The sequence below is a fragment of the Pieris rapae genome, chromosome 2 (assembly GCF_905147795.1).
Source record: "Pieris rapae chromosome 2, ilPieRapa1.1, whole genome shotgun sequence".
In the NCBI taxonomy this organism is placed as follows: Eukaryota; Metazoa; Arthropoda; class Insecta; order Lepidoptera; family Pieridae; genus Pieris; species Pieris rapae.
Window position 1 is genome coordinate 979735 of NC_059510.1, and position 19104 is coordinate 998838.

Genomic DNA, 19104 nt, shown 5'->3' on the forward strand with positions numbered 1-19104 from the left:
AACGACAAAATTATTTAAATGAAAAGATTTTTGACTAGTTTATTGTGAGTGAGTATGAAGACATTCTAAGTGAAGTTTTAAGGACATGCAAGCACAGATATCAAATATACTAACTAGTCTACGATGTCAAGTTCTAATCAAAATAGTAATGCCAATAGTCATATCACTATGCAAAACTGACTGTTGACTGTTGCCTGATAACAGAGTGATAAAAGTGATAATTTCGCTTTAATAAACTGCGGTCGCGACTAAGGCCATAAGTCGAGTAATTATTATTACATAAAACACTGCACTACGAGTATCGCAGTCCTTAGACACGTTTATATTTATTAAATAGTGAATTAACGCGAGTGAGAGTTTTCAATTGTAAATATCATGGCTGAAAAACAAATAAAAAATCGTGTGTGCATTGTGGGTTCAGGAAACTGGTAAGGCTTATATACAGTTGTTTATTCGTTATTGTAATTTTTCATATTATGACATAACATTTGCTGAGTGTATTGTAATAATTAAATTAATTATTTTTTTTTAATCATTGCCTAAAGGGGATCTGCAATAGCAAAAATCGTTGGTAGAAATGCAGCGCGCCTTTCAAATTTTGAAGACAGAGTCACGATGTGGGTGTATGAAGAGATCATTGAAGGCAAGAAGTTAACAGAAATTATTAATGAAACACACGAAAATGTCAAATACCTTCCAGGTCATAAATTACCAGAGAATGTAGTAAGTATTAACTCTTTATTTGTAAGTAAGTTAGGTAAGTAGAATTTTATGTCTCTCAACCTAAAACAATTATCTTTTGTTTAAATTAAGAAATTGGTGCATTGCTGCACCTGCCAACCTGTCCCATTCATTAAAATTCAGATTTCAAAGTCTATTACAATTGCTATTGCAAAAATTTTTGAATCTTTGTAAATACTATAAAATCTTTAAATAATTAAAGAAATAAAGTAAACATAACATTAATTTATAGTTACATATTTTATATAGTTTTATTATATAATTGTTTTTTTTTTAAGTAAATTAAGTTTAGTAACAATAATTATAAATGTTACATGACATTTATCTAGAGGTGACATCCATTAAGATAAACCAAAGTCTTTAACTTTCACTTAGAACACTTTCTGTTGTCAATAGTTATAATTCATTCATTCCATGGAGTAAAAATATGGTTATTTTTAACAAATTTTATGTGTATTTGTTGTATACAGTTTTACTTGTCAATTAAAACCTCTATTGCTGAATGTTATAAGCTATGATAAAGGATTTTTTTTTCAGATTTCTGCATTATTTGGTTAAGATTCAGTTGTGTGTTAGAATTACTACAATTGTGATTTTTGAAAGTAAAACAATCATCAAATTTATCTTTCAATTTACTGTTCTTATTGAATGCAATTTAAACCAGATATAATTAATCTAGGTAATCTGAGAATTTTATTTACATTAAAAAATTACTTGACCAACTCCAATATACAGCATTTAGATATCCCGGAATTCTATGCATGAATAGAGGATGAAATATCCATATTTTTAGGTTGCTGTACCAGATTTAGTGACGGCAGCTAAAGATGCTGATCTCCTGATATTTGTTGTGCCACATCAGTTTGTGAGAACATTATGTTCTACACTTCTTGGACAAATTAAGCCTACAGCAGCTGCATTATCACTTATCAAGGTAAGATTGAATACCTATTTTGTTAATTTACTTTCATGACACATAGAGGCTTATAATATGATTATGAATCCATCACAATTTGGTTTAAAATATCAAACAGTGTGAAATTATTAAAAAAAAATGCTTTTTAAGCTTTATGTACTGTAACAATGTTTAAATTATTATGGAAATGTGGCGATAAAATGGCATTAAAAAAAGCGTGTATTGGACATTGAGAAGTAACCTATACATATTTATAGTGCGAACATATGACTTGGTGTATATAAACTACAACATGAGTATATAGTGACCTTGAAATACACGTACCGCTCATATTACGTTAAAACGCGAAAAATTATGCTTCCAGAAAAAGTTACATAATTATACTAATTATAATACATATAAATGTGTTAAATGTATATTTAATGACTCGAATTATAATAATATTGTAATAATCCCACTTTTATATTCGTGTTTAACAATAACTAGTATAAAGTTATGGAGCCTAACAAAGTGTCCTGTGTCGGAAAGAATATTACAGGTTAAAATATTCTGATTAAATTAAGGTTTAGTTTTGCGCGTAATCTTTAACATAAATTATTTTACAGAATTTTAAAACTATATCAACCATAATTTTAATTACGTTTCATTGGCCTGATTGGTGCGAGAATAATATTTTCCAATTTATGTCTTATCGTTTTAAACGCAAATTTTATTGCAACTAGATTAGAGTAAATCGATTTACGATCTTAATGGTTAGATAATTACGTTAATTATATATAACAATCCCAATCTTTCGTTATTATTTTATTTTCCCGTGAGTGGCATTGTTATTTCATCTTATTTATCTTATTTTAATATACACATAAATGGAGTACATATTTACCTTTTTGTGGTCTAAGGTCTTGCGTTCTAATTTTAAATTTAAATTTTTTTAATAGGCCTGTAAATTGCGTCAATGTCTAAACTTCATTTGTCAGATGATGGCAGTAACTGTTCAAAATTGAAAGGTTTCTTTATATTTTATTTTTATGCTCTATGTTATTATTTTTTTATTATCTTTATGCGATTGTTAGAAGTAACGGTACATAATCGTCGGATGGGCAGATACATGACTTCATTAGTTTCAATCATAATTATTCATTAGAATTTAGTGATACCTGGCACAAGTAGATCTTTTTTTTTCTACACGCCGTATATCACGAATATTTCCTGTGATTCGAACTCAGGCCATTAAACTCGGCTGACTCTTAGACTATCACTCCTTTGGAGTCTCCTTAAAATTGTTCTAAAATAGCTTAGCCTTAAGGGTTATACAGACGACAACTGTTAGATGTTATAATTTGGCAGGGCTTCGACATCGCTGAAGGTGGCGGTATTGACTTGATCTCGCATATCATAACAAGATGTTTGAAGATTCCTTGCGCGGTACTCATGGGTGCCAACATTGCGTCAGAGGTATGATAAATTTTATATAAACCAACTTTAGAATAAGGTTATCAATTGCCAGTATATGATATTGCGGGAATTGGAAAATATCTGAGTATGATGTTTAAAGACTTCCAAGTGTGTGTGTTTATCCATAAATTTTACAAACCTTAAGGCCATATTTTGATGTTTAATATACTTACACAATGTTTTTGGAATTATTAAATTTTTTCTTAAATATTTCTGACTTACATAGTTTAAGATTATTATTCAGTTAAATATTTATTTTATAACTTATGAATTCGCACAGCAAACCTTTACCTTCGTTACTTTGTTTCTATTTATAACGTTTCACCTTGGCAGTGTGTTCCGTTTAACGAGATTATTTAGGGCTGGTAACTCGGAGTTAAAATATATCTCGCATATATGTTTAAATTTAGGACAATGTATGATGACAATTGGGACCAGTAGTTAATAGCTTTTAGAAAAGTTATAATGTACCAGAAAATGGAAAGAAGGAGACCAAGTGCCAATATCCTGGTCTGACGGAGTATCTCAAAACAAAGTGTCTGAGATTCACCAAGATGTATGGAAGTAGCGGTGTTGTGATCTGCATCAATGGGATCGTTAACATGACGATGCTCTTTCGACTTTCAATCTATTCTGTATTGATAAATATAGACTATCGATGGGTTCCTCAAACCTAAAATTAATTATACGTTCGTCGTTCTTGACGATACTAGCCTAAGGTCTGTAATTTTACTAACGATATGTTTAAATTAAAAAATACTGAAAGTAGTGTTCATTCTCCTGCAATAGACATTATTCCTTAGACCTCATATATTCAGTGATGTTCGCAAATTAACGGAAAAAACAAATACAGGTCGCAGAAGAAAAGTTCTGCGAAACAACCATTGGCTGTCGCGATGTAATGCTGGCTCCGCTGATGAGAGACATCATCCAGACAGAGTACTTCAGGGTGGTGGTTGTTGATGATGAAGATGCTGTCGAAATCTGCGGTGCTCTGAAGGTATGCAATTTTTTATTGTTGTATGTAAATATTTGCAAAAAGTTTATAAGTTAAACAACTCTTTTAATGTATCAACGGAACGCAAATACTTAATTGCATATTATACAATTTGGAAAAGAATAAAAACTATTGTGTAAGCGGTGATTTTATCGCTGCGTAGCGTTTTACGACTTCCATGTCTGATGACAACCCTAATGAAGCAAAACAGTCATAAAAATAATATTTATAAGGTTTTGAAAACATAAGCATAAATTAAGGACAATACCAACTGTAATAGGATTGTGCACACCATCGACACCTCGAGCAGGTGAGCCGCCTGTCCGTTTGGCCTCTGTGTGTAAATAAATCTTTTAAAATTAGATTTCTGGTCTACTTTGTTGAATATTGTTTGTTATATGAGATCCGGAAGACTATGTACTTACTAAGTGTAAGGTCGAAACACTGAAGCCTGGCCACTTGGAGAAAAAAAAACAACTGTCACATATGTTGCTATTATTTCATTCTGTGACATAAAAAGCTTGCCGCCAATTTTTTCCCGCGCTGGGACTTTCATTAAGTATAAACTAAAATTGCTGAAGTGAAGGGATCGTTTTAATACTTATTATCAGTTATCCACTCCAGATAAATGTTATCCAAGATAAATATTATTAGTTCCTTATCGATATTAATATCCAACTATACTGTAATTTTTATGTAATAAAATGTTATTACATCGAACAGATTTTGTTGTAATATAGCAAAATTCATGATTTTACCAGCGCGGCTCCCTCCGCCCGCACTAGTGAAATAAACGTATGACTGATCGTTAAACATCGCGTGAGATAAGACGCGATATGAGATAAAGTAAAAATCAAATGCCTTTTTATTAATGGTGCGTCTGTTTTTGACTTTCATACTGTAATGTACACCACATTGTGTTACCTATACGAATAAATTAGTTTGAATTTAAATTTGAATTAGATTTTAAATTAAAATTTAAATTGAAAATTTATATAGAACATGATTTTGAAAATTACACGATATAATTTATCGCAAGCCAAGTAATCAATTGAAAAAATTACATTAATTTAATGTTTTACATAAGTAATTGTTATTATGGGCCGGCGGGACTCAGTGCCCCAGCTGTCCATTGCGCACCGCAGTCAACCCTGAGACACTAACACGGCAATTCGTGCTGAGATAGGGCCTTAAGTGCGGAAACTAAGTCCACCCGTTGGGGTTTTAAGTCGTGTACGTAATTTTTTGTCACTGAGGGGCTTTGGGACTGATGTATTGCGCCTGACATTTTAATTAGTTATATTATCTCTTCGATTAAAAGTACGTACGTTGGTTTGGCTAGACAAGTCCTTAGCGTGATAGTCACTTGTGCAGAGGCTGTTGCAGCCAGAGAACCCACATGGTAGCTGTGATTTTTCATCGAGTAGAAATCTTTGGTTGTGGTCGAAAGTTGAGGAAATTTCTGGGCTTCTGGAAGCAGCTGGGCTGGTTTAATTAGAGCTTAGAGCGGAAACTGAGATCACCCCACTACTACAATTACCCGTTGGTGTCCTAACAATCACTGAAGGGTGGATGTATTACGCCTGACATTTTAATAGTTAAATTTGATTATAATATATAATCTAAGAGTTATCTCTTATAGAGAAAGAGATAACTCTTAGATTATAAGCACGCACGTTGGTAATGCTAGACAAATATGTTTACATGGTTATTATGTGAGCATGTCTAGACGGTGTGACGTGCTAATAACTATATAGTTAGGTTTCTATGATGTTTTTGGATAGTACGTGATCTTTTCTCGGATCCGAGTTGAGCGGGCCATAGTAGTGTTGCCGCCCACTCGGATGCGTGCGAGCGTCCCGTTCACTGTTTAAAGCATTGCAACCCCTAGCTCTTGGATCCGAGTATTTGTCACTCGACATGCTGTCCCGCCCATGCGGATCCGAAAATGATTTTTTTTTAATAAAAATATTTTTATTTTTTTTGTCTTTTTATTCACTACGATCTGTCACATACTGGGGGACATTAAATAGTTGGTAGGTCGGGACTTGTCATGACAATAAATATACTAATAACATATATAAAAATAATAACATACATTAATATATATTTTCTAACAATCATATTTACTTAATGAAAGTTGGCCATACATAGTTTTGGTTTCCGGCTATTACTTTGTATCGATTGTCTAAGCATTTAATGTGTTAAGGATTGAGTCGATATACAGCAATGTTGGACTCGTCCCATACATTTTTGAGGTCCTGGAAGTCCAGATTGGAATATCTATATCAAACAAAACCGAGTCTTATATACCTAGTCAGAAGCTGAAATTCTTAAACTCGCATTATAAGTTCATATTAATTAAAGGCGAAATAAATTAATGTAACTATTTACTTCAGAATATAGTGGCTGTTGGTGCTGGCTTCGTGGATGGTTTAGGCTTCGGTGACAACACGAAAGCAGCGGTCATCAGGCTCGGTTTGATGGAGATGATCAAATTCGTCGACGTCTTCTACCCGGGCAGCAAACTTAGCACCTTCTTCGAGTCATGCGGTGTAGCCGATCTTATTACTACGTGTTATGGTGAGAAAAATACATCATATATTTTATTGCCTTTTAAATTGCGATTAGAAGAAGGAGCTTTTTGTTTCTTGTAGTATCCGTTGACCATTTTATAGAAATTATTTATGATATGTTAGGTGGCAGAAATCGTCGTGTAGCCGAAGCGTTTGTGAAGACCGGCCGATCGATCAAAGAGCTGGAAGACGAAATGCTAAATGGACAGAAGTTGCAGGGTCCGATCACCGCTGAGGAGGTTAACCACATGCTTGCCAACAAGAATATGGAGAATAAGTAAGATCATTTATCATTGTTTGGATTTTAGATCGAAACCTACTATCCTTGAGTAATAGACTTTAGTCGTGCGTGCCGGGACGGGCCATCTCTACTGAATGCAGGGTTTTGCTTAAATAATAGATAGTATACTATTGTAACTTGCGGGTAGTGGACGTTATATTGGTTCAGAAATAAATAAGTATTTTATGTTATGTATCAATCTTGGTTTTCAAAATATTCGACATTATTGATAATTAAAAAAACTACATCCTTTGCCACTCTTTTTCTTTGACAAAACTAAAAATGATAGTATAAATAATAGATGTGCTATGGAATGTAAATAATGTGATGTTCTCTATGATGTATAAATTATATATATATTTCTGAACCGCCACAACATCTTTTCATGTTAGTTTCATCATACGCATATGATATATTGTTCGTTTCGCTATATCATATTATCTTACGTCGATCGATCGAGTTACCAATCAAATTACAATTTAATATATACAATTTAACACAGTATTTCCGATAATAATCTACCAATACAAATAGTCTTGCGTTAACAATGGCAGTCACAAATATATCTCATCTCTCATCTCAAATCTCATCTAAATTTACTAACCCAACGTTAAACTTGTTCAATTATTTTTGTCGTCAAAATATTTGAAGGGACAAACTATTTGTTACTCCACGTTAATTAAATAAAGATTATAATTGAAATTGAAATTTTAAGATACATAATATTAAACATAGCTACGCGAGCCCCGTGCACAGTCTAATTATATTCATTGAATAGTTGGCAAGTTCGCTATTGTGTAACCGCTTATCTACAGTAACGTATTTGGAAGTTGATTGCTTAGTTGTTTTTTTTTCGGTATTTTTGTATCGAATTTAAAATTATTACTTGACATTTTGTTTAAGAACAAAATAAACTACCATTGCAGATTACTCTAATGCGTCAATGTAAATAATGTAATTTTACATTTACATTACATACAAAGCATTACATACACATAGAAAATAAAATCACAACATGAAACAGTAATAGATTACCATAATTAAACAAAATTACCATTTCTTACAGTATAAGAACAAATCGTTAAAAAGCTATTTAATATGTTTTAAACATAGAAATGTATATTTTAATATTATTTGTACGGTTTTATTTACTTCATTTGGTTTATATTGATTATCATATATGAGTGTAAAGAGCGAAGAGATTCTTTCCGTCGCCAAAAATGGGTTGTCTGCGTAGGGTTTGGTTATTAGGATGCAGATAGGTGATGGTTCGACTGTCATGGTCAGATTAGAGAACTTAGTTTTCGGCTGATGGCGACTCCTGAAGGCCCTGCGCCCTAGGTATTGGAGTACCTACCGGATAGTTTTTCTTGTGTGTATGTTAATAATATAAATAATCATTTCAAACAAGAAAAACAATTCGATTTGGTTACAATGGTTGTTATAAAAACGAATTTAGTAGATTATGTATGGCTATAAAAGTATTTCTTATTAGAAGAATTAATTTAGGTTTTATTATCTAGGAATAGTCAGTTTCTTCACGTTCCCGTAGCAAGGCAAAGTAATCCTGACATACCTGTGTGTCCATTTTTGGACGTTAGGCCTCCATTCTCCTCCAGCTCTTCATACATTGCGCCGTCATACATCGTCATGTCCGTCTTTTGTTTCTGCCGAGGTCTCAATGTGACGATACAACTTCCTCACAATCGAGTAGCCCGCAAGATCGCAGAACACAAATCACGTACCTACTCTTAGTATCACAGTGGTATAGTCCGCCAAGCATTCACGATTATACACTAAATATATACTTATATAAAGAAGTAAAAGTAATCTATAAAACGACACTGAAAGGACAAATTTTGACGTCAGTTTTCTGTATTAGAAATAAATCAAAGGTTTCTGTGGAGTGTTAGTAAACAAAAAACACAATTCTTCGTTGATCGTTATAAACAGACTGTTATATTCGTCTGATTTCGTCTGGTTGTATTTTTTTTAATTCATATCTTGCGATATTGATTCATCTTCCTGAAAAATCAATCTCAAGTAATCCCGATTTGTAAACAAAAGAACTGATTTCTTAGAAAGTTCGGTAGGTACGTATGATGCCAATAGTTGAGTTTATTACGGGCTAGGACAATAAAGCGACAAAATAACGTATACAGCTCCACAATTTTGACTAATTTCGGCAAATTAAAAAACACTTTTTATTTTATTATTGTTATTATTGTGGGCTGGTGTAATGCTATGTGGAGTGTATCATTGTATGAAATACAAGCTAAACCAACCAAAGCTTGATTTAAACACTACTGGAGCATGTCGTCAATTGAATTGTTTCTTTATGCAAGGAAGTATTAATAAAATAAAATAAATAAAAACTCTTATCGCAGAGTATATATACTTTTATACTTTATCGTTATAATTGAATGTCGCAATTAAGATTCAAAAATAGATCTGGCGTGCATCCATTGACAGTAAGGTCAATGGTTTGAGATGTCATTGTCATTTTTAACCGACACTTTTAAGTGGAAGGTTGTTTAGAGATTCACCAAACCTAACCCTTATCATTAAATACGTAATCTTGTATGTTCCATATGAGAAGCGAAAATAATTTCATTGCAGTCCTAAAATACTCGACTTTTTTTGACGTTCATAAGTGTACATTATGTTACCTATATGAATAAATGATTGTTTGTTTGTTTGGTTATCAACGAATACCGTTTCGAATCGTCAACGACTAGTCACTTTGTATGCGGCTTGATCTCGACCATGGGTCTCTCCGCATCTTCTATCGCATTTATCATGAAGAGTGTTCAGAGGAGTTGTTCGAACTAATACCTGCAGCTGAGTTTTATTATTATCGTCAAGGCATAGTACAAAATACTCACCATCCGTATCACCTCGACGTCCGTCGTTCAACAACTGAAATGTTTTGAAGGCAGTTTACCAGTTTTATGTGGAACCAGCTGCCTACTGAAATATTTCCGAACCAATTTTTCGACTTAGGGCCCGATTTGGATCCATTTCGGGATTTTTTTGATGTCATCATCCCATCGAGCGTAGGGTCTGCCTCTGTAGCGTCTGCCTTGTAGGCCTTTCCATGTAGTTACTGTTTTCATACACCTGTGATCTGTAAAGTGCGATACATAGATCTGGAAAAATCGGAGGAATAAATTCGGATTTATTGAACAGCTCGTATATACTCGTATTATTTGCTTAGACAAATGTTAATTCTGAATAGGCTATTTGAAAAATAGAGTTAATAAGAGTATCGTAAAACTTCTTTAAATGGCGAAATGTACATATTTCATTTACACGACTAAAAATTAATTCTAAATTTACAATTAATTAAATTTACTACCAGTTCGCAAATCTCGGAAATTAGTATGATCGGAAACGAGAATGTTAAAATACAATTTATGATTGCAGCAAAAATTAAAGGGCTTAGTCATTTATCTATATTATATATTTATCAGTTATTGTCTTTATTAACATAACTTTTACACATTACCTAAAGAAAACACTTCTTTTTTTTAAATTTAACTCCGGGGCAATAAATATTATTCAACACCTTTTGTCTTCAGTCACCGTGACCACGCACGCTGTAAAGCACGCGAAACGTCAGAAAATTTTAAATTATGTAATATAATTATAAGTTTATAATAATACATAGCTACAAACCGTTAAAAAGTGTTTTCTTTAAATGAAAGGCCTTGTAACAGGTTCAGAAATCTGAGGCTCTGACCTAATTTATCCTTATACTTTAAAAGACATTCAGATGATTCTATACAATTCGTACGTTATCTAAGATTGTATGTTCCAGGTTCCCTCTCTTCACAGCTGTCTTCCGCATCTGCCGTGGCGAGTTGAAGCCCAACGATTTCATTGATTGCATCCGTTCCCACCCCGAGCACATGTAAGCACACGTTCGCAATTAACCGTAGTAATGGGCAATCTTTGATACAGCTTATTTAAGGAAGAGCATACTTCAATAGGTGGTCTGAAAAATTAAAACGCAGAAAAAATAATTTCGGTAGAATTTAATTTGAATATTAGATATTCGACAGCGATACAACGATTAAAGAGGTTACAATGTTTTCACAATATCATTAACGTCAATTTGACAATAGACAATTTTTGCTGTTAATCTGTGCCGACAATTCGAACGCGTTTAAATAAATTCGTTAGCAATAATTTTAAACTTGATATAAAATTGAGAAATAATCATGAAATATATACAGAAATCTGAGGCCTGGACCGCCACGGATTTTTCTATACGATGAATATTGTTGACTAAGTATACAGTCGAAGTTTATCCTAAAAAAATAAAGTCTTCTTTACAATATTTAATTTTTAATTACGTCATAGAGAGACGACAAAAAATCACGATAGTGAAGTTTTTTTTTTAAATTTTATTTGAGTTAAATGTTGCGATATTTATAATAAGACGTAATTTTTGAATTATTATATTACATATGCCGGTTCTTTTAATTCTTGTATAAAAGGTTGCCCGCCTGGTAGCTAGTTGTAATTAACAGCAAGATGTATATACAGGGTGCTAGTACTTATATACTTATTTTGTGCGCAGTTGAATGACTAGAATGACCATTAAAAATATTTCTTAAATTTTTGTCTCCGAAAAAAATGTATGGTCATATAATTTATCATAGAAATAAAAATTATGGTCATACAAGTCATTAATACAAACCCTCTAACATAGATTACGAGTGACTATTAGTGATTAGCATGTAAATGATGCCTGCATTATTGGAACCCGAAATAGGGGTAATCTAATGTAGACATAGATAAGAGATATCGATAATGATTGCGAAAGTATTGCGTCAGAAAAGCTAAAGTAAATTTTAAATATAAAATATATTAAAAGGCAAAAAAAAATTATACAAATTACAGAATATCTAACCTCCTTATTCATATATTATGGATGATTATTTGGTCTATGGATAAAATCCACCTTTATTGTCAACTGTCAAGTTCAAAATGAACTAAGTCTAATTTCAATTCTTTATTTCTTATCTCATAGGGAGCGTTCTAGTGTAACATAACGCCCCCGCCACCATTTTTATCTAAACACAATATATGTTTATTAAAAAACAATGCTAGGTTTCTGTCTTCTTCGGAGTGTACAAAATTGGTCTATATGAATAAATAGATTATAAATGTGAATCAATTTAAAAATTAAACAATTTTTCGCAATCTTTATCAAAAAATAAATACAGTAAATAACATTTTAATCCTAGACATGTTGTTATCTTTTAGAGTCTAATTAAATCATGTTGATAAATGTAATTTTATTTATATCCTTATATCTTTTTTAGTATACAATATAATATCGTTCTTAAAATATAGTATTTTTAGCTTCTTATTCATAAACGTAGGCCTGAAATAAATATTTCATAAACGTAATAATTCCTTTAATTTAAGGCTTAGTATATGATGAACGAAGTTTGGTTATAGTATGCAGACATATCGTAGATATAATAATAACGTTAGTTTAGGTTAACCTATACAAAATATCCCATATACATTCTCCTATAAATCAACGTCAAGCCGGAATTAGGTATCTCTATGTTTATCCTAAAAAAATATTATTACTTACTAGTGACAAAAATATGACGCATTTATTCCCAATTTGAAATTGGTATTACAATTTTTTGTTAGTATAAACAAAGGAAAATATTTTTCATTATTTTGCTGCCAGAGACTGACGTTGGCACACCTGTATACAAAAACATAATATATTTATACAAACACTGAAGTAAGATCTGTTAGAGTGACTTCTATCTCTATGGTATAACGATAATTCAATTTGCAGATTTGCGCCTAAGAACATAAGCATTTACTAACGAATTACATTGATGGCCATTGCTTTATATGCATGATTTGTGACTAATGCTTTTTAATTAAATATTTTATTGTATTTTTGTTTCATTTCAACATTTTAAATCATTGAACTTTCATTTAATATTAACTCATATTTTAGGAAACCGTTGGCGCCAAAATGCTCTCTGTGACGACTGAAGCTATTTTTGACAGTGACATTTTATCATTCCCTTCAAGTTCCATGGTTTTGCAGTGTCATTTAACCCCGAGTTGCTATTGGTCTAAATTATCTAATGTTATTTTGACATTGACACTAATGGTAATAGCGCCAACAATGTCAATGCCAAAATTTGTGCAATTTTATTTTGCATTATCATTGTTTAATGATAACATTGAATTAGAAATACATTCTTGTTGCTTAAAGTAACGACTCGGGGCATACGTGTTGTTCATTATTAGTTTAGTATATTATTATACATATTTTAATTAGCCATCGTGAAAAGAAAATATATATACAAATCGAGTATATACATGTAAAGTTTGAAACGTTTATTTTAAGAACAGTGTCGAATACTGACCATAATTTAATTCGCACATAATGTTTTTGTGCCTTGAGCATTGTTTTTACGACGTAAGTTTTAAATGTGCAATATTGTGGAAGATTTGTTGAGTCTTTGGACAGTAAGCAATTAGATTACATCTCTTTTATACTACAAATGGTTATCAGTTTTTTTACAAAACATATATAAGGACTATTGCCATAAATGTATAAATTACAAATGAATAAACATAAGTGCGTTGTCGCCTTATGAAAGCTATTGTATTATTTAGCTAGGATACTAATAATAGTATTACTCTATTTTTTTTCCTGAAGGAATTAATTTGTCAACTTATTTTGTTCCAACACAAACGTGGTAACCGACGTTCCGTTTTACTTAACATACGTACTCAATGAAATTCAATATTATTTAAATTAAATCAAAAATGATTCCAAACTATTGTGTAACATATAATATATTGTAATTAAAATATGTGTTTTTTTACTGCAATGGTCCTTATATATATTAAAATACTGATTAAATACCAAACAAAAAGTAAAAGTCGTATTGGGCTAAGGATTCGGTAGCTAAGTTTTTTTTAAAATAATTTTTGTTACCTACTCATAGATATATGGCTAGATCATAAGATACGAGGAAGACGCATTTTATCATTTCATCCTACCATTTTTGTTAAGCATGATTTGTATAAAAAAATAAACAAATGCATTTTTATTTCTTTAAGAATCATTATTTCCTTACAAAATCTATTTAGTTTTAACACATCGTCTTATCGTAGAAATAAAATATACATATAAGTTTCGAGATTCTAACGAACCAATCTTCATAGCTCATTAAGATAAAATCTTTAAAAAATTAACATTTTACAGTGATCATTTATATACTTTTACACAGAATATGTTTAACGGATATAAAAGCAAGTTTTCCTGAACAGAAATTAATATAGGGACAATCAAGATGTCAAGGGGTTTTTTCAGCGGCATCTTTAGAGTAACGTGTCGCTCGCGTGATTGGATTGGTGTCCCGCGCTGCGATACGATGCGATGTTTAATGCTCAAGAAGTTTGCCGGTATCTGTATTTTATACTACTTGAATATACAAATTACAAACTCAGTGTACAACAAAAACTACTTGGTCCTAGGAGAAAGAGAAACATTCTGTATGAGTTGGCATCACTGACTTGATTTGGCAGTCTCTCTCGTCAGGATTGTTGAAAATCAATCGAGTTACGTTAATTTAAAACAATGCTTTTATATCCGTTAAATTTCGTGATTAATACTCAGACAACACAAGCCGTGTTTGGGTTACTTTCTCAATATTGAGTATTTTCAGGATTCGAGTTGTTAGGAAATCTCATTGCTGCATTTGTTAGTTGAGGTAAGACAGGCGTCTGCTTTGTGCTGTCTCTTAGTTAACAACTTTAAATTTAAAAAAGTAGCCAAGTAAGAAAGCCGAATTTGATTGGGTTTCGTATTCATAGGCACAAATAATAATTGTTTCTATAATGTACAAATACCATTACAACCACATAAGAACGGCCCGTTGATTCCAAGGGAGATTATTCAGAAATGAGACAACTAAGAATAACTCCTGTATGAAAAAATCTCACGTTTTCGACATTAAGTTGTCATAGACATCTTTGAGTTAAAAACTTTTGTTCAGTAAAATAGGGAATTATGTTTCAATTTCAATGGCTCAATAGGTTTGCATTTTAATTTCGATAAAATTATGCCTGAGATCTCTCCTAATATGTTTCTGTATAAGAAATATTTTAGGTATAATGAATTCGTAATATTCACTGCAGCATATATCAATGGAGATCACTAAATGTTTAATCATAATGTCCTAACGAGTGTCTTGTGTGTATAGAGTAGATTAACATGTGTCGGAATGGTAAGTACTAAATGTTTTTTTCCAGTTTTTATAAAGCATGTATGTAAAATTTTGCATTTCAATGCATGTTACATTTTTAATTGTTTAAAACATTAAAATAAACAAATACATCGTTTGAAATCATATTTTTGCTTCCAGGGTTAGAGTGTAAGAGGAGCCGAAATCAATCGGCTCATGACGATCCATAAAATGTAGTATTAAATATAAAGTGTGAATGTTATAGTGAAGTAGAAAATGCTCATATATTAGATCGATATAACATCAAGGCAGGAGCGAAAATTCTACCTTTCATCATCGTACGTCGAGGCAGAATACGTCCAGTGAAGCCAGCTGATCACTACAGTCTGAGCTAATTCGACTTAGGATATTTTAGGAAAAGAGTGTACCAATTTTTAAAAGGCCGACAACGCACGCGAGTGCCCTCTGGCATTGAGAGTGTCCATGGCGGCGGTATCACATAACATCAGATGACCTTACTGTAACATAAAAAAAGCAATTAGTTGAAAAGATGTTTGGTTCTACTGACTTTGACTTTGTGACCTTTGCTCTTACGCCTAGTACTTAGTATAAGTTAGGAAATTCAATAAAACACCATGATTATTGTATCTAAAACCTTAATATTTATAATAATAATATTATGAATATATATAATCCAATAAGTACACCGAAATATAAAATAAACATCTCTTACTCGTTCTTCGTCTCTTTCTAAGATTACTTATAAAAAGAGGACAGCACTTCTTTTTAACAATTTTATCTACATTTATTGTTATCCAATTAGCCTGTAATACGTGTTTGCATGTCACAAAGTAATAATATCGGATAACTTAACGATATGGGAGTATTTAATACTCTATTCTGTAAACGCTTATAGTTTAATTGTTCCATATTATTATTAGATTAAGTCAGCTGATAAAATAATAATCTCTATAAATTTTCTAGTTAATTAGAAATAAATTGTAACTTATAATTTTAAAGCAAGTATAGATGATTCAGTTAATCTACGAGTGGTGACTGGTGACGCTAGAAATCAAATCCAGTAATAAAACAAATTTTTTGCAAATCAGTTAGCAAATCTTAATATATAAACAATTATTATGTATATCACATATTATGTATGTATATTTATTTATGTTAATTTTTTAGACATTGGTGTATGTGTGTTTTGTGTCAATCTTATAGGATAGTGTTGTTAATTATTTAAATAAAACTTTTCTTTAGAAAACTCTTTCTTAATGTTATACATTTTTTTACTCATTCTTAAAAACAATATCAGCACTAGTGTTTTATGTGTCAAATAAAAAAACATATAAGCCTATAAAATATAGTCCTAACATTTGTTGCTTAACAACCAGCTTTGAAATAACTAAGTTCTATTAATAATTCAGAATTAAATACACTATCGTTTAAATTTCTGTTAATGTCTTAACAACTTAATTTTGAGACCTGTACGAAAACTTGAATAAAAATAAAAAGGACTGTGTTTAGGCTGATTTAATTTAAATAAATAAGACAGTTGATTTTTTAAAATAATTTTTAATATGTACTACTAACAACAAGTTTTCTTTTATCTAATGAAACATTTTTTATATATCCATTATAAAAATCTAAAGCTGTGATCTCTCTTTTTCCCAAAATCCTAAGAGATTTAAAGTACACATATTTATTATCTTTACATAATATTCGTATTGCATCTGTGTTTTTACAGTATTCTAGAGATCCAACTGGTTTTTTTTCATACTCTGTTTGGTTTTTAATAAGAAAGGCATTGAATAATTTCATCGGATTGCCCCTAAATGTTGTTTTTAGTGGATGTAGGCTATATGTGGCTCTATATAGGTTGTAGACCTGAGTTGCTGTCATCTCCGACCATTTTACTTCACTTATACTTTTGTTGATTTTTTTTGCTGAAAATAAAGATATATTATAAACCTGGTTTTGGATGGCAATTTCCAAAGTTGTTACATTCTGAGATAATTTATATTGTTTATTGCATGGGTAAGTATTGAACAATGTTTCTTATGGAGTGTTAGTTAATACAGTAAAGAAAAAGAATCTTCTGTTATTTGCTTAATTGAATTTTTTTTTCATAAAAAAACCTGAATGGCAATATTTTTTCAAGAAATAAGGGATGGGTTTGTTTTGTCTGGTGAAAACTTTAGGATATGAAGAAAATATACGTACAATAATTTTAAACTACTTTTAATGATTAAGTGATGTTTGTAGTTACCATAAGTAACACCTTCACTGGATTGTGGCTGCAGATTATCTAGACTATCTGGCAATGTTCTTAAACAATCTACAAGCATCTCAGCACCAATATCTGAAAGCTGTTGTGTCAGATCTGGTAATAATATATCTTCAGGGACTGGAACAGTTTTTTGACTTATGATCTCACCTGAAATGAAATTGTTCTCTTAAAAATGTATGAAAGATGTTATAAAGAAAGACATAATAAATAACCCTATTTAAAAAAAACAGAAAATATTTATATTAATAAATATAAATAATTATAAATCTCTTTAAGCTTAATTCCAACTCAGTTCAAATGAAGGAAAAATAAGTTTAAGTTACTATAACTGAACCAAGTACTTATGCAAAATCACTACTCCAATACTCAGGAGACTAATTAACAAATATAACCTACAAATAACTTCATATAGGACAGTCAATAAAATACACAACATTCAAGCTTATAATATTTGGTACTTACCTACATCAAATTTATCAGCTTTAATTTTCATTAAAGATACACCTGCAACTTCATCCCCATGTAATAATGTGTGAATAATAGGTGCAGCCCCTCTCCATCTTGGTAATAAACTAGGGTGTACATTCACCATGCCTCTGAAATTTATTTCCTTAAAGTCAAATCTCCGATACTAATGGGTTGTGTAATTTAATATACTCACAGTGGTTGCCTGGAAGAAATCGCTTGAAAGCGATAAGGTCGCAGTTGCTTTTCATTAAATTATGTTCATTTTTTTTTCTTTTATGTAATACAACAAAGTGTTAATAAATAAATAAATATTTGGGAGTCATAATTATTTAAGCAAAACAACTTTGGTAACTTACAACGGAAATTTGTCAAGAACATCCTTCTTGATTAAATGTCCAAAGGCCACTATTAAACCAATATCATATTCGGCTTCATGGATGTTAAGGGTGGGCCAGGTCAGTACTCTTATATCCTCTTTTTCAGCAAACTTCTCAATAATACTCTTATTTTTTGAGCTATTAGCCGTAACCAGATCTAACCGTTTGATTATCGTTTCACCTTTTCTGTAAAAGTTTTTTTTATATTTTAATATTTTATGTAATAAATATTCTAAAAATTAGGCTAGTTTAACTTACCTTAAATGATTAATTTTACGTAAGCTATTAAGTCCAATGACATCGGAACCGAAAAACAATACATTATAAGGAGCTCTGATACTAAATTTTCGTAATTGCATACACTTTTCTTTGAAAAATAGAGTTTTTGTTTTCAGTAAAGTAAGGTTAGCTATTTTAATTGTCATTTTTATTAAATGATCACATTGACATTGACATTTACGTGCTGCTGCCAACATTATAATAACATATAGGTGATATTGTACTTGGAATGTAATTTCCTTTTGAAGTGTCAATTGTCAAGCTATGTGGGGCTTTTTTTTTATATTATGGCCCGCTCGGTTTGTGCATTGTGGCCCAGGGTTAAAACAGGGAAATATGTGGGGCTTCTATATATTATGTGTGTAACTGTATTATTGATAAACTGAAAAACTACTTAACTGATTTTCGTGTCAAACACATGAATCTAATGGCAGATAAGAATAGTTTTTTAAATGAATATGTCAAATCAAAGTACG

At 31.3% G+C, this 19104-nt stretch overlaps 2 protein-coding genes across 5 annotated transcripts; one reads left to right on the top strand and one right to left on the bottom strand.

Moving 5' to 3' along the window:
• The first annotated feature begins 203 nt into the window (after positions 1-203).
• Positions 204-15622, top strand: LOC111004081 (glycerol-3-phosphate dehydrogenase [NAD(+)], cytoplasmic). 4 transcript variants are annotated; one of them, XM_045634397.1, is made up of 10 exons: positions 204-428; positions 546-723; positions 1535-1675; positions 3005-3112; positions 3966-4112; positions 6509-6692; positions 6809-6962; positions 10786-10878; positions 14693-14737; positions 15392-15622. In XM_045634397.1, the coding sequence occupies exons 1-9, from the start codon at positions 376-378 to the stop codon at positions 14730-14732; spliced, it is 1098 nt and encodes a 365-aa protein (XP_045490353.1). In that variant the 5' UTR covers positions 204-375; the 3' UTR covers positions 14733-14737; positions 15392-15622. The 4 variants fall into 4 exon arrangements, with proteins under 4 accessions (XP_045490353.1, XP_045490356.1, XP_045490354.1 ...); XM_045634400.1 differs by lacking the exon at positions 14693-14737; XM_045634398.1 differs by lacking the exons at positions 14693-14737; positions 15392-15622 and adding an exon at positions 12964-14078.
• A 1861-nt stretch (positions 15623-17483) lies between these two features.
• LOC110992567 (methionyl-tRNA formyltransferase, mitochondrial) lies at positions 17484-18783 on the bottom strand. Its single transcript, XM_045634401.1, has 4 exons — positions 18608-18783; positions 18329-18535; positions 17971-18100; positions 17484-17651 (listed from the first exon to the last, which is right to left on the bottom strand). The coding sequence occupies exons 1-4, from the start codon at positions 18772-18774 to the stop codon at positions 17640-17642; spliced, it is 516 nt and encodes a 171-aa protein (XP_045490357.1). The 5' UTR covers positions 18775-18783; the 3' UTR covers positions 17484-17639.
• Between the last annotated feature and the right edge of the window lie 321 nt (positions 18784-19104).

Coding starts and splice junctions, on each gene's coding strand:
- LOC111004081 (XM_045634397.1), top strand. CDS start 376: ATGGCTGAAAAACAAATAAAAAATCGTGTGTGCATTGTGGGTTCAGGA. Junction 429..545: donor ATTGTGGGTTCAGGAAACTG/GTAAGGCTTATA, acceptor CATTGCCTAAAG/GGGATCTGCAATAGCAAAAA. Junction 6,963..10,785: donor AACAAGAATATGGAGAATAA/GTAAGATCATTT, acceptor TGTATGTTCCAG/GTTCCCTCTCTTCACAGCTG.
- LOC110992567 (XM_045634401.1), bottom strand. CDS start 18,774: ATGACAATTAAAATAGCTAACCTTACTTTACTGAAAACAAAAACTCTA. Junction 18,536..18,607: donor CGTAAAATTAATCATTTAAG/GTAAGTTAAACT, acceptor AAACTTTTACAG/AAAAGGTGAAACGATAATCA. Junction 18,101..18,328: donor GTTCTTGACAAATTTCCGTT/GTAAGTTACCAA, acceptor AATAAATTTCAG/AGGCATGGTGAATGTACACC.